Genomic DNA, 12,265 nt, shown 5'->3' with positions numbered 1-12,265 from the left:
TATCAACAGTGCATTTTTTTGTTAAGCTTTCAACATGTCTTTGAGTATCGCAATATCGTATCGTGAGTTCAGTATAGTGATATGTATTGAATCGTAACATGAGGGTATCATTACACCCCTTGATTGTTTGATTGATTTTATTTGACCACTTAAATATAAAAATATGAAAACATTATGAAACTGTTTCATACATTAAAATCAAATACAAAAGTAGCCAGGGATAACACAATAAAGCCCTAATGACTTATTTCCATTGTGGTCCCTTATAAAGGCAACAAACCTAACAGAAACGGAAAAAAGAGTCCTTGAACAAAGGGGGGTTGGAATTAAGCAGTCAGTATCTTGACCCCAGCTGCTTTAAGCAGTGCATCTCGTCCTCAAGGAATGCAGCAGATTTGTCTATTCATGAGATGTTACTCCACTTTTCCCCCAAGGCATTTGCAACAAGTTAGCAAAGACATTTAGGGAGACACATGGTTACATGGGGTTTGGCACTGAAAATACAATCAGCTGTCCTTCCTGTCTTGCTGTTTAGGCATCTTACATATGAACATTGCAGTTTATTGCTCTGGCCACATCTGCAGTCATGCCTCTCTGCAGCAGGTTTATGACATGGTAATGAAGGTGAGTAGGGCTCTGGACATCTTTCTCCTGGTGTTTTTGCAGAGTAGAAACGGATCATTAGTGTCCTAATTTAGCCTATGAACTGTGACCTTAATTGTCTCCCACCTTTAAACTGTTAGTGTCTTAAGGATTGTTCCACAGGTGCAAATATTGTTTATGGTTCATTGAAGTATTATGTAAACTCCTTAATAAAGATCTGTAAAGCTTATTTGGATTTTACAAAAAATATCTTTAAAATACAGTATTGTAAAAAAAGGGATGCTTATGTGGTAACAAGATAATTTATATAAAAAAATGTATTTTAGGAAACGTAATGCATCGTCAGTGTGCAGCTTGTGTGTGTAAATGCATTTGTTGTTCTTAACATTTTAATTGCTAGCTCTGGGATTCACACTGAATCTGTATTTTAAAAGTAGCCTATGACTTTGCTGATGAAGCGGACCACCTGTTAATTAAAGTTGGATAGTTGGATAATTGGATAGTTGGTTTGAGAGAGGGGGTGGGTGATGATGTGCATGTTCTTGGCTATATTGATAGGAACGTCACATATATTCACATGGGCAAACAGGCAGACAAGGCTACGCTTGGTGTGATTATGAAGGGCTTAGCACAGGGCTGTTGTTGTGTTGTATGTGGGATGCTTGAGTTTGCTTAACTGAGCATTCCTCCTCATGCATACTCGAATCGGCACATGGTTACTGGCATTGACAAACTCATCACACACACGCACACATGTTGGGCGCTGTTGGCAGCTTTGTTCTAGTTTGCTGACAGATAGGCAGAGGAAGACATCCAACACATTCTCATAATGCTGTTTCTCAGGTTTAAGCTAACTCTCTTTGCGTACCAACTCTGAGCTCCTCTCTCTGCGCCCGACGTGTCCATTGCGATGAACGCTTCGCGCTCGATCAGCATGGGAATCCCCACTCAAGTCCCTAACAGCACGGCGGTGAGTGCGGACACTCTGGCCCCGTTGAATTACAGCGCAGTGAGCGCGCACAAGCTGATGGAGCTGCCCGCGCGAACCACTACGGTAAGATGATGGAGTTTGTGTTGAACCATGTGTTTAGTGGTAGGGTGCGCGCGGATTCTGATTCTTCTGTGAGCGTACACTAGTCTGTTGGAACATAACATATATGATCACGTTTGTTGGATTTTAAGACAGTTGTATATTATTATATTATTAACGCGCACTAAAAATGGAAATAAAATATTGAAAGCTAACGTTTAGAGCGCGTGCGTAATCGGAGGAGCGTTGGGAAAGTTCATCCGTTTCAGCTTGTTTCAGGTGAAAGGGTGCGAATTGGGATGACTCCCTCCAAAAAGGTAGTCAAAACAAAGTACATGGAAGTATATTTTTACATGCAATGTTATGTTGTAAACGCGCTTTACTTTTCAGTATCCACAAAAGTTAGAAGAAGTTGCGTGTTGCGTCGACGATCATTCACTTTTTTTTTAAATGTCCCTTTCTTAATTACAAATTCAGTTACCAAAATGTTTTATATACAGGAGAGGAACCTCGGATATTCAGTTTGCCTCTCGAAATGGACGTGCAAGGATTTGCCTTATAAATGTTTTAGCTACTTAATCACGCCTCATTGTTACAGCCTTTGGAGAGTTATTTGCGTGGCATGGTTATGCATAGTTAATTCCAACACAATAATAATGAAGCATTGAAATAGGCTATTGCTCAAGATACAATTGAGACATAGGCTACTGTCTTAAAACACCAAACAAAAGGATAAACCAAGGAACTTCATGCTCGCTTTAATTAGGAACATGGCCTAAAATTACTGCATGAAATTATGTTCAAAAGATCGTTAGTTGGAGTTTTTCGAAAAATTCGAAATAAAGATAGGCTACTATCCATTCTGTGAAATTATGTAGAGGACTGGAGTTATTGCAGAAATATGTTTCATAGGTATTCGGTAATGTATTTAATACAATTTAGTCTAAAGAGTAATCCTAATATAATGGCATTTTGTCTTTTTATTCCGTTTTTCTCCCCACAAGTAGCTACAAAGTGCAAACGTCATGTGATCGAATCAATGACTGAATGCACGTGCTTTTTTAAATAAAAGTGTGCCAGTGAGAGAGATTGCTTGTTGTGAAACAATTCTTCGTGTGTTGTCCTTGTAGCCTACTCTGCTAGGCATATTCGTTTATTTTCAGAAATTTTATGCAGGTTAGACACTCTAGTTTTTAAGAATAATTGAAGTGGTACTGATTTCTCATGGTGATAATGGACTCTGGAGACATATTTAGATCACATAGGCTATGTCTAATCTGTGGTGTGCTGGTGTCTTCGTGATACGCAGCTGGATTGCAGCTCGCTATTACCCGCACACATTAGACCAGATGTGTTTCAACTCTGGAAATGAGCTTTACCAGACCAAGACAAAGCAGACTGAGTAAGAATCGGCCATATTTAAATATCAGTTATAAAAGTAGTCCTATAGGATCATGTGGGGATCTCGCACATGGGATTAATTTCTTAATACGCTATTCCTGGATATTTCATGTTCTCCGATTAAAATGAGTTCTTGAACATACAGAAAATGAATTCGGGAAGAAACAAAATAAATAAGCTATACCAAACATGCATAATAGTGTATGAGAACAAAATTTGCATATTATGTCATCACATGAAAATGATATTGAAATAGCATAGGCCTAATAATGAAGAAGAGCTTTATCCCATTTGAGGGCTTTAAAACGTATTTCTAAAAGATAATACTATCCAGAAAAACAAACAAACAAACAAAAAAAAAAACTATTTGCTGATGCTTTACTGACAGTTCCACTCAAGTGTTAGGGGAATGCGTAGTGCCATATGAGTGTTATGGCATTTTTTAAACAGACGGGGGCCCTGTTCCTCTCATGAATCAAGACTTTTTTTCTTTTTTTTTTTAATATCAGAGCTGCATTAATATGCTGAGGTAATGTGAATACAAAGCTTATCCTCTATCTTCCATTTGATATTCTTCGATCCACATATTATTTTTTCAAACATCAACATTTTTTCAGCAGTCATTGATGTGGATCTAACTAGTTATTTTCACCCATGGAGAATTAGAGTATGGAATAATGAACCTTGTGTGAACCTTTAATGAACCTTCTCATCTGAACCTTGTGTCATTGTGTGTTGTTATCCCTGCTGATACTATTCTGTGTTACTGTGTTCTCACATATCCATAAAATAGACTGATCCAGGTGTGGGGAGAATCAGTGTGTGGGAGATAAACATTGACATTGATAAACATCAAGGAGCTTGAATGGAAAAAGGACAGTTCATTGTAGTACTGGGAATGCAGAAATTTAGGATGTTTAAAATTGTGCCAAATACATTTGTAATTGTCATTGAAATGCTCTCACAGTTTGCCCACGGCTATTATTTGATCATCTATCAGTCAAACAGTTTGTGATGACTGCTTGACAATTAGCCTTTTTTTTATTATTTGGTTGCATAAATTCCCTAATCCAAAGGCCTGAAATAAAAATTGAGAGATGCCCATGTGGTCTGAAAACAACGGGTGGAATCAGCTACTTTAAAACTTAAATAAAAAGGGCAAAATACATTTACCCAACAATAAAAAAACAGTGAAAATATCAATTGTTCCTGTGTTTGTCTTCGACAATAAATGCTGTTTTACTCTGAAATTTACTTTGAAAAGACAATAGTTCAGTTTTTTCTTTCTTTCTGGTTAATGCATAAGGCCAACATCCTGTGCTGCTTTAATGTTCTTCTGGACCATTGACTGTTATATGATTTCAGCCTAGCTTGGTATTCTGTTGGGACGCACTGCTACAAAATGATTTATTACTGTAGCATTTTAATGTTTTTTATAGGTAGACATCTCCTGCATTATTTGATAGAAGCCTATACAATTTCTGAACCCTGATTCCCTAATGTCAATGAATTTGACATTAAATGTCCGAGCACTGGCTATTATATATGGATGTTGTCATACTTTTGGCATATAGATGTATATTTTAAACATCAGACAGACTAAGACAATGAAAATAAGAGGGAGATAGATTTAAACAGAACATCTGTTCAAGCTCCAGTGACTTTGCCGTGTCCTTCAAGGCTTCCTGACATTAGCATTCTCCTCAACATCTTAATTGATAATTCTCATGGTGGGTGTTCTTTATGTGTCCTGCTGTTTCTGTCCGATTGTGCAAAGCTATTGACCATTCACAAAAGCCACGCCCCCCTAGTTATTGTGTTACTACGACTGCCGTCAAACAGATGGTCAAACACGACCAGCGCGACTGCGCGAGATTGCCATGACGGGAAGAGGTATGACCTTGTGTGTCAGTGACCTTTTTTGGAGCAATACCTCCACGATATCCCCAGATCGAGGCACAAGAGGTTACAGTATGCAGTGGAGGGATATATTCAAAATATAAAAATACGCAATGAAGGAGACACGACTAGGCCTACTATATCGAGGTGTAATCTGAGAAATCCCATGACCTGTAACGTTACATCAAATGCAACCAGCTCAGCCTTGAAGAAGATTTTATAAGCTGGTTCAGTGGCTAACTTGTTTGGAGTTAGAAATATATAATTCGCGCTGCATATTTAGTAATTTTGCCTCTGATACAGGATTATAACTTACATTCGCTTTAACAAACAGGTTGTTCATTACCACGGCCATGTTTCCATGTTTCTTTGACTAACTCAATCTCAGTGTCTCAGTCTCATAAGTTAACCATATTCGACACATTTAACTGGGAGTGGGGCCGTCCACACTGTTGTTTATCCATTGTAGGCACTGCTCACGTTGTGTTTTCGGCTTTGGGAATGGAAAGAACACAACTCCTTCGGACTATCTATCCGGATACATATGGCACTTTACCAGCTCGACTCGACTCTGCTCGCCTTTGTTTGGTTTTCCACTGTATAAAAGTTGTACCTGTACCTGCTTTTGGGTACTTATTTTTGTATCACCTCCGGCGAGGTTCTGAGTGAGCTAAGGCAGGCGAGCTGAGGCAAAACTAAAATGTGACGTGAAAACAATGACGTATAATAATTTAATTATAAAAGGAACAATTATCATTTTACTTCAAAACAAGAATCTTATCCTTCTCGATCTAATTCCACCAATTGCAATAAAGTATACTATTAGATATTCCAGAAGTGCTTGGTGCATCAGAAATGTAGAATTTATCGAAGGCTGAATATTCCAGAGGTGCTTGGGGCATCATTTTGTCATAAACTGAAAAAGACATAGTGACATATAAAGAGGGTAGTCATATAGAATTAGTGTAAGGCTGTGTGTCCACCAAAGTGTTTTTTCTAAAGCCAGTGTTTGTTTCGTCAGTTGCTTTCAATGGAAGCCTAGGCCAAAACTAGCCCAATCACATTCCAGGGGGTAAAAATCCATCTTTGGGGGGTGTGTTTGGGTGGTCACTTCAACCCATGGACTACACAAACTGCCTGTGACAACAGTCTAAATTAGCCCAGTATCACTGTTATGAACTGCTCCGAGACAAAGGCTGAGGATCCAAATGCTGTATTTATTTTGAAAGGGTAATCCAAAGACGTAATCTAGATAACAGGCAAGGGACGAACAATTCAAACAATAACAAATCAGGGCTGAGGCAAAGAGAGAAATCCGAGGGAACAGGCAGAGAATTAAGATAAGCAGGACACGGGAGAAACAGAACACTAAACAAGACTTTGCAGGGAATGCCAGAATGAACCAGGCTTATATAGTGTGAGTAAACAAGATGATATGAGACAGGTGAAAACAATGAATGCTTTTGAGTCTGGCCAGAGAATCATGGGAAATGTAGTTTATGAGGGAATGACAATAGTCTGATGAGGAGTGCCCTCTGGTGGCTCTCAAGGCCACTCCAGTTGCTGACCCTAACAATCACATCCTGCTTGCTCAATGACAAATCATTTAAAACAAGGGCCAGAGCAAGTTCTTCACATTGTGGCGCCATTTTAATAAAGAAACCAAATACCTGTGAAATCAGATAACATTTCCACTGATATTTTGTATCATAGCCTCTCAACTGAAAGAAGCGCACTCACACGCCTGTGGCTAGATGTTTTTTTAGAAGAACATCTGCCATTTTCAGCTAGCTAAAGATGCTTTGTTGGACACACACCCTATGGGTCAAAGGTAACATCAGCATCACATGTAGCATCACATCTGGAATGGCTAAAAATGGCTTTCAAAGATCTGTCCACTGTAGTGAAGACATGTACGTATCTGAGGGTTAAATAATGATACACTACAGTAAGAACTACCAATGAGAAGCCAAGAAAAATGGGTCATTGGTATTAGTTAAAGCATGCATAGACTGAAACCATTAGCATCTCCGAGCTGCACTTGTCAGAGTGCTTTTTGAAAATTGTCTCTCAATATCTCGGTATAATGTTTTTCCCTTGTAATGAAGACATCAATCAACTGGAATTGTGCAGTTTGAAAACTTTAGTTTGAATTCAACTTCACCTTCCCTCAGGAAAGTTCTTTCAGGAAATACACCCCTGCTTTTTCTTTTTTTTTTTTTTTTGGAAAGTTCTCAGCTTTTGTTGGACTGGCGGAGTAGATAATCTCCCCAATTTTTTATTTATTTTTTTAAATCAGTGGATCAGCCATCCTTTATCACAGTTTCTGCTTGAGAAGTTTGGGTAACGTGGGCTTCAGAGATGTCCCTTACTGATCAGGAAACTCAGCTGACGGATTTGTAATTGATTGTGTGTGCTTTGCTCTTATCCAGAATTATTCTACTAGCCACAAGCTATGATAATAATTGGGGCACAGACAAACAATTCATTAATTAATTCATCACAATCTGTTGAGTCTTGTAAATAATGCAAACATAGAAGTTAAATGGGTAAATGGTTTGGTTTATTTAAATGTAATTAAATTATTTTGGATCTTTGTTATGCATTGGTGTTATACTAAACATTTGCGGCTCTAAAATGAAAAACAATGACATCAATCTCACTCAACTAATGGTACAAATAAGCTCCTTGTGCTGTGGTGAAGCGATTTCCACTGTTTCATCCATTTCTGGCTTTCTCTCTTTTTCCCCTTCTCCCTGTATATCACTCACTGAATGTCTAAGTGATAGTGACATTTTAAGAGCACTTCTCATCTATTTGTGTCGCAGAATCCTCCGTCCAAGTAGCAGCACATGCTCTCGTTCAAATCCCTCATCGATAGTCCTTACAGAGAAGCACTGACATATGAGGATTAGAGTAAATATCAGTTCTGTCTCTTCAGATTAGGTGAAATGACAGTCGATGCCATGTGCATTGGATAAACTGCTTTCTGACTTGCTTTCTGGAGTCCTCAGAAATTGTGTTGTTGGATTTTGGGTGGTTATTTCATTTGAATAGTTACTGCCTACATATTACTACCATTCAAAAGCTTGGGATCAGTACGATCAGTATTTGATTTATTAAAAAAGTAATATTGTGAAATATTTGTACAATTTAAAATATAGTTTTTCTATTTAAATATAATTTATTCCTTATTATCAAAACAGTTGTGCTGCTTAATTGTTTTTTTGTAAACCATGATAACAAGTTTTTTCCCCACTTTTTATCACTTGATGTGTCCTTGCTGAATAAAATGATCAATTTCCAAGAGTTAAATTTGTCAAATACTGATTTTTTTGTTTTTTTTGTTTGTTACACAGTATTAGTAATGCAACATGGGCATACAAATGGCACTGTTTGCTGTGAATAAATCTACTCTGAGTTCCCTTAACATGATGGAAAAGACAAGGTAACAGTGAGGCTGTATTTACATTTTCGATTTCAGTTTTGATTTTGAGTTCCTGTGAATAACACTTGATTCCAGTTATAAATTATCACATTGTAGGAGAGCATCTGTGCCACAAACCATGACTTCTGAAAACCTCTCACTATGTAAAGAAAAAGCCCAGTAAATGAGAGGCACCAAAATGAAAATGAAAAACACTGCTTTTTTACATAGCTTGCCTACCTGAATGGATTTACAGGAACAGTGAGCGACTTTTTGAATCACGTTTTACAGGGTGTGAAATAATTGGAAGCAATTTTAATCTGTTGTTCATTTGGGTATAGGTTTGTCAATAGATTGATCAACCGATTGTTGAGTGGTAAATGAATACCATATTATTTATACCAATTATTACATATTATTTATTACTTATTATTTATACCAATCACATACAATTCATTTGAAATTTCCTTTACATTTCCATGATCAGAAAGGAGCAGATGGAATAATAATATTCATGATTGACCAAAGGTAAATACAAGGTTCTTCACAAGCTTTACTTAAAGGGTCATGAAACCCACCTTTTTCAACTCAAGTCTAGCTCACAATCTTTTTGAAAAATGCAACTTAAATTGGCGTGGATTATAGCTGTGAGAAGAAGGGAGGGAGTGGGTGTGGTATGGCCATCACTGTCATCGCCAATGTCCCATATCGACCAGGCTTGTGCACAATTCAGAATTGAATTGCGAGTGACTACTGAATTCCAATTCAGTTCTTGAATTTGAATTGATGTTAAAGGAGAACTCTGGCGCAAAATAAACCTTTGGTCTAATAAAACATTGGTACCTAGTCAATCGTTCTCTGAGATTTGTTTTCATGATAATTGAAAAGAGTTTTATCTCTAAAAACTGTTTAGCGTATAATGCTAGTAATGGGGGCATTTAAAAAGGAAAAAGAAATCACTAGTTTATACCACTCAAAATAGCCCCACACTAACGTAAAAAAAAAAAAAGTCGGTACATTTTTTATTTTTTATTTTTAAATCTGTAAAAAAAAAAAAAATCTAGCATTTCGAGATTAAAGTCGAAATATTTCGAGAGACGAGAGTTCGAAAATACAGTCTTCCGTAGAAGCTGCATGTGTGCTTGCCATTGTGTTTTTGCAGAAAACAAAGTTTTCAGCATTCTTCTTCCTTTAGTAGTGGAGGGGGATCTACTTCAATGAGATGCTAAACTCATTGAAGGACCCATTTATTTTTCCTCTCCTCTGTTACAGTATATCATGAGCAAAGTTGTCCACATACACACACAGTGCATTAATATGCCGCTGATCTGTGGCAGATTATAAACTCATTAGTTCTAAAATGTCCTCTCACTTTCTATTCGAGATACTGAGCAGTCTTGCAATATCCATCTACTATCTGTACCATCTTCACATCCCCTTCTTCAAAGCCATAAACTTTATGTTCCAGTCATTGTACAGCAGAGTGTTTTATTTATGATAAATGTCAATGATTGCCTTTATTTACTAGTTTGTATTACTAATCCATTATGCTCTAACTATAAAAAGTGATAGTGTCAATTTATTATGCCCCAAATCTTGGGGAAATCGGAAAACCTTTAAGAGGCGTAATAAATAATATTGGGTTGTGGTATGGAATCCCAGCAACAAATCACTTCGGTCGATAATTACAGAAGCCCTGAATTTTTTCTATTAAAGTCGAAAAAATAAGAGATTAAAGTCGAAACATTTCAAGATTAAAGTTGAAACATTTCGAGATTAAAGTCGAAACATTTCGAAATTAAAGTCGAAACATTTCGAGATTAAAGTTGAAACATTTCGAGATTAAAGTCGAAGCATTTCGAGATTAAAGATGAAATTTCAAAATTATAGCTCAAACATTTCGAGATTCAAGTTGAAATTTTGACATTATAGTCGAAACATTTCGAGATTAAAGTCGAAACATTTTGAGATTAAAGTTGAAATTTCGAGATTATAGTCGAAACATTTCGAGATTAAAGTTGAAATTTTGAGATTATAGTCGAAACATTTCGAGATTAAAGTCGAAACATTTCGAGATTAAAGTCGAAACATTTCAAGATTAAAGCTGAAATTTCGAGATTATAGTCGAAACATTTCGAGATCAAAGTCGAAACATTTCGAAATTAAAGTCTAAATATTTTGAGAGACGAGAGTTCGAGAATACAGTCTTCCATTGAAGCTGCGTGTGTGTGTGTGTGTGTGTGTGTGTCTGCATTGCCATTGTCTCACATTGCCACACACTGGCATTCATAATGGTGCATCATAGCGAGTGTTTCACACTGTGTGTGTATGTTTTGTTTAAAAAAAAGGAAATTCGACAGGTGCCAATCTACCAGCAAAGGCTTCCATTATAAAATACGTTATAAAATATACTGGGCCGGAATAGACTTTAGCCCATAGGAAAAACAACCCGGAAAACACTTTTCAGACTGGATAGAGATATCCAGCTTTATAAATGAATGAATGAATGAATGAATGAATGAATGAATGGGGCATTTATATAGCACTTCCAAATGTCTACTAGGCCTACAATCAAAGCGCTTTACAATCATATCAGAGAATCTCTCCTCAACCACTAGTCTAGAGGAAATCACAGGTTCCGGCCAAATGATTGGATACAGAGTGATGTACTTAAAATGTATCCAAAATGTATTTACGCTGAAAGGGGTTACAAAACGGTTACTGTTGTGTTCTCGACCCAGACAAGCACAACACCTCAAAAACACTGCCACTAGCACCTGTGTAGAATTTTGTTGAAAGCCCAGATAAAAGTAAAAAGCTAGGCTACTATTTTGTGTTGATCCATGGCAGTTCAACTTCTGCCATGGATCATGAAGTGCATTTCTTTACACACACACACGCGCGCACGCTCTGAGCCAGTGGACACGCACTGTTATGAATGCACACACTGCTATGGAAGACATGTTATCGTAATGTTTTGACTTTATTCTCGAAATGTTTCGACTTTAATCTATAAAATTTTCGACTTAAATCTCAACATTTTTCGACTTTAATTTCGAAATGTTTAGACTTCAATCTTTTTAATTTTTATGTTGCGGTTTAGGGCTTCCATATAATCAAACAAATGACTCAAAATTAAGTAGAAAAGATAATACAGTTATTTAAGAAATAACAAGTTTAATAAAGAGCATTCCTTCAAGGTGTCCCAAAATAACAAACAGAACAAATATAAAAAGAAAAGAGGGGAGAATAAGTAACCTAAACCAATAAGAAAAGAAAATACATTTAGCTTACCTAACTCCCTACCAAAGAAACAGATCTCAAACTAGTTTCAATATAAGCAAGGCAGGACACCCCTAAGCTCTAAACACTTTAAAAGAATGTGTTGTTAGACAAACGGAAGATATGTTCAGATGTTACACCCTGGATGCACTTAAAGTTAACATTAATCATCGTCCAGAGGAGGGATTCTGGAGCTTTCAACCCGTGTACGACCGAACCAACAATATGCTCCTTGACGAGTGCCAGCAGCGTCCTTATAAAGACCACAACCAATGGCGTTCGTACATCCCATCATTGGGCAACCTAATAGAAATCAGACAAACAAAACAAAAAGAGAGAAAAGGAACACAGAGCAATAAAGAAAACGATAATATACAGCACTACGTAAACACAGGTCGTAACACAATTTCACTTTTTTTGCTCTGGCTGGCTTCAGCCATTCGAGTCAATAGACTGGTTCAGTGATTGATGGAAGTATAAATGGACACATTGAAGAAAAAAGTGTCCGACTAAGACGTTGACACTGGTGAATCGAACTGTTTGATGTACTAATTGCCTCTCAAGGACTGAGCCTGACACAAGGGCAAAAAAACAAAAGCAGGCACCACTTGTCATTCTAAAAG

General features: G+C 37.1%; 1 protein-coding gene across 2 annotated transcripts in view; it reads left to right on the top strand.

Annotated features, from left to right (window-relative positions):
* The first annotated feature begins 1,158 nt into the window (after positions 1 to 1,158).
* The window catches only part of opn4b (opsin 4b), a 29,588-nt gene continuing 18,481 nt past the window's right edge, over positions 1,159 to 12,265 (top strand). For both annotated transcript variants that reach the window (XM_089122150.1, XM_039664808.2), the window contains exon 1: positions 1,159 to 1,657. In XM_089122150.1, the coding sequence (XP_088978276.1) occupies positions 1,514 to 1,657 (144 nt within the window). In that variant the 5' untranslated portion in view covers positions 1,159 to 1,513. The remainder of the gene's footprint in view (positions 1,658 to 12,265) is intronic.

Source organism: Pimephales promelas, chromosome 17 (genome assembly GCF_988280905.1).
Source record: "Pimephales promelas chromosome 17, fPimPro1.hap1.1, whole genome shotgun sequence".
NCBI classification, from domain to species: domain Eukaryota; kingdom Metazoa; phylum Chordata; class Actinopteri; order Cypriniformes; family Leuciscidae; genus Pimephales; species Pimephales promelas.
The sequence above is the reverse complement of the archived record's forward strand: the minus strand, read 5'-3'. Positions and strand labels throughout refer to the sequence as shown.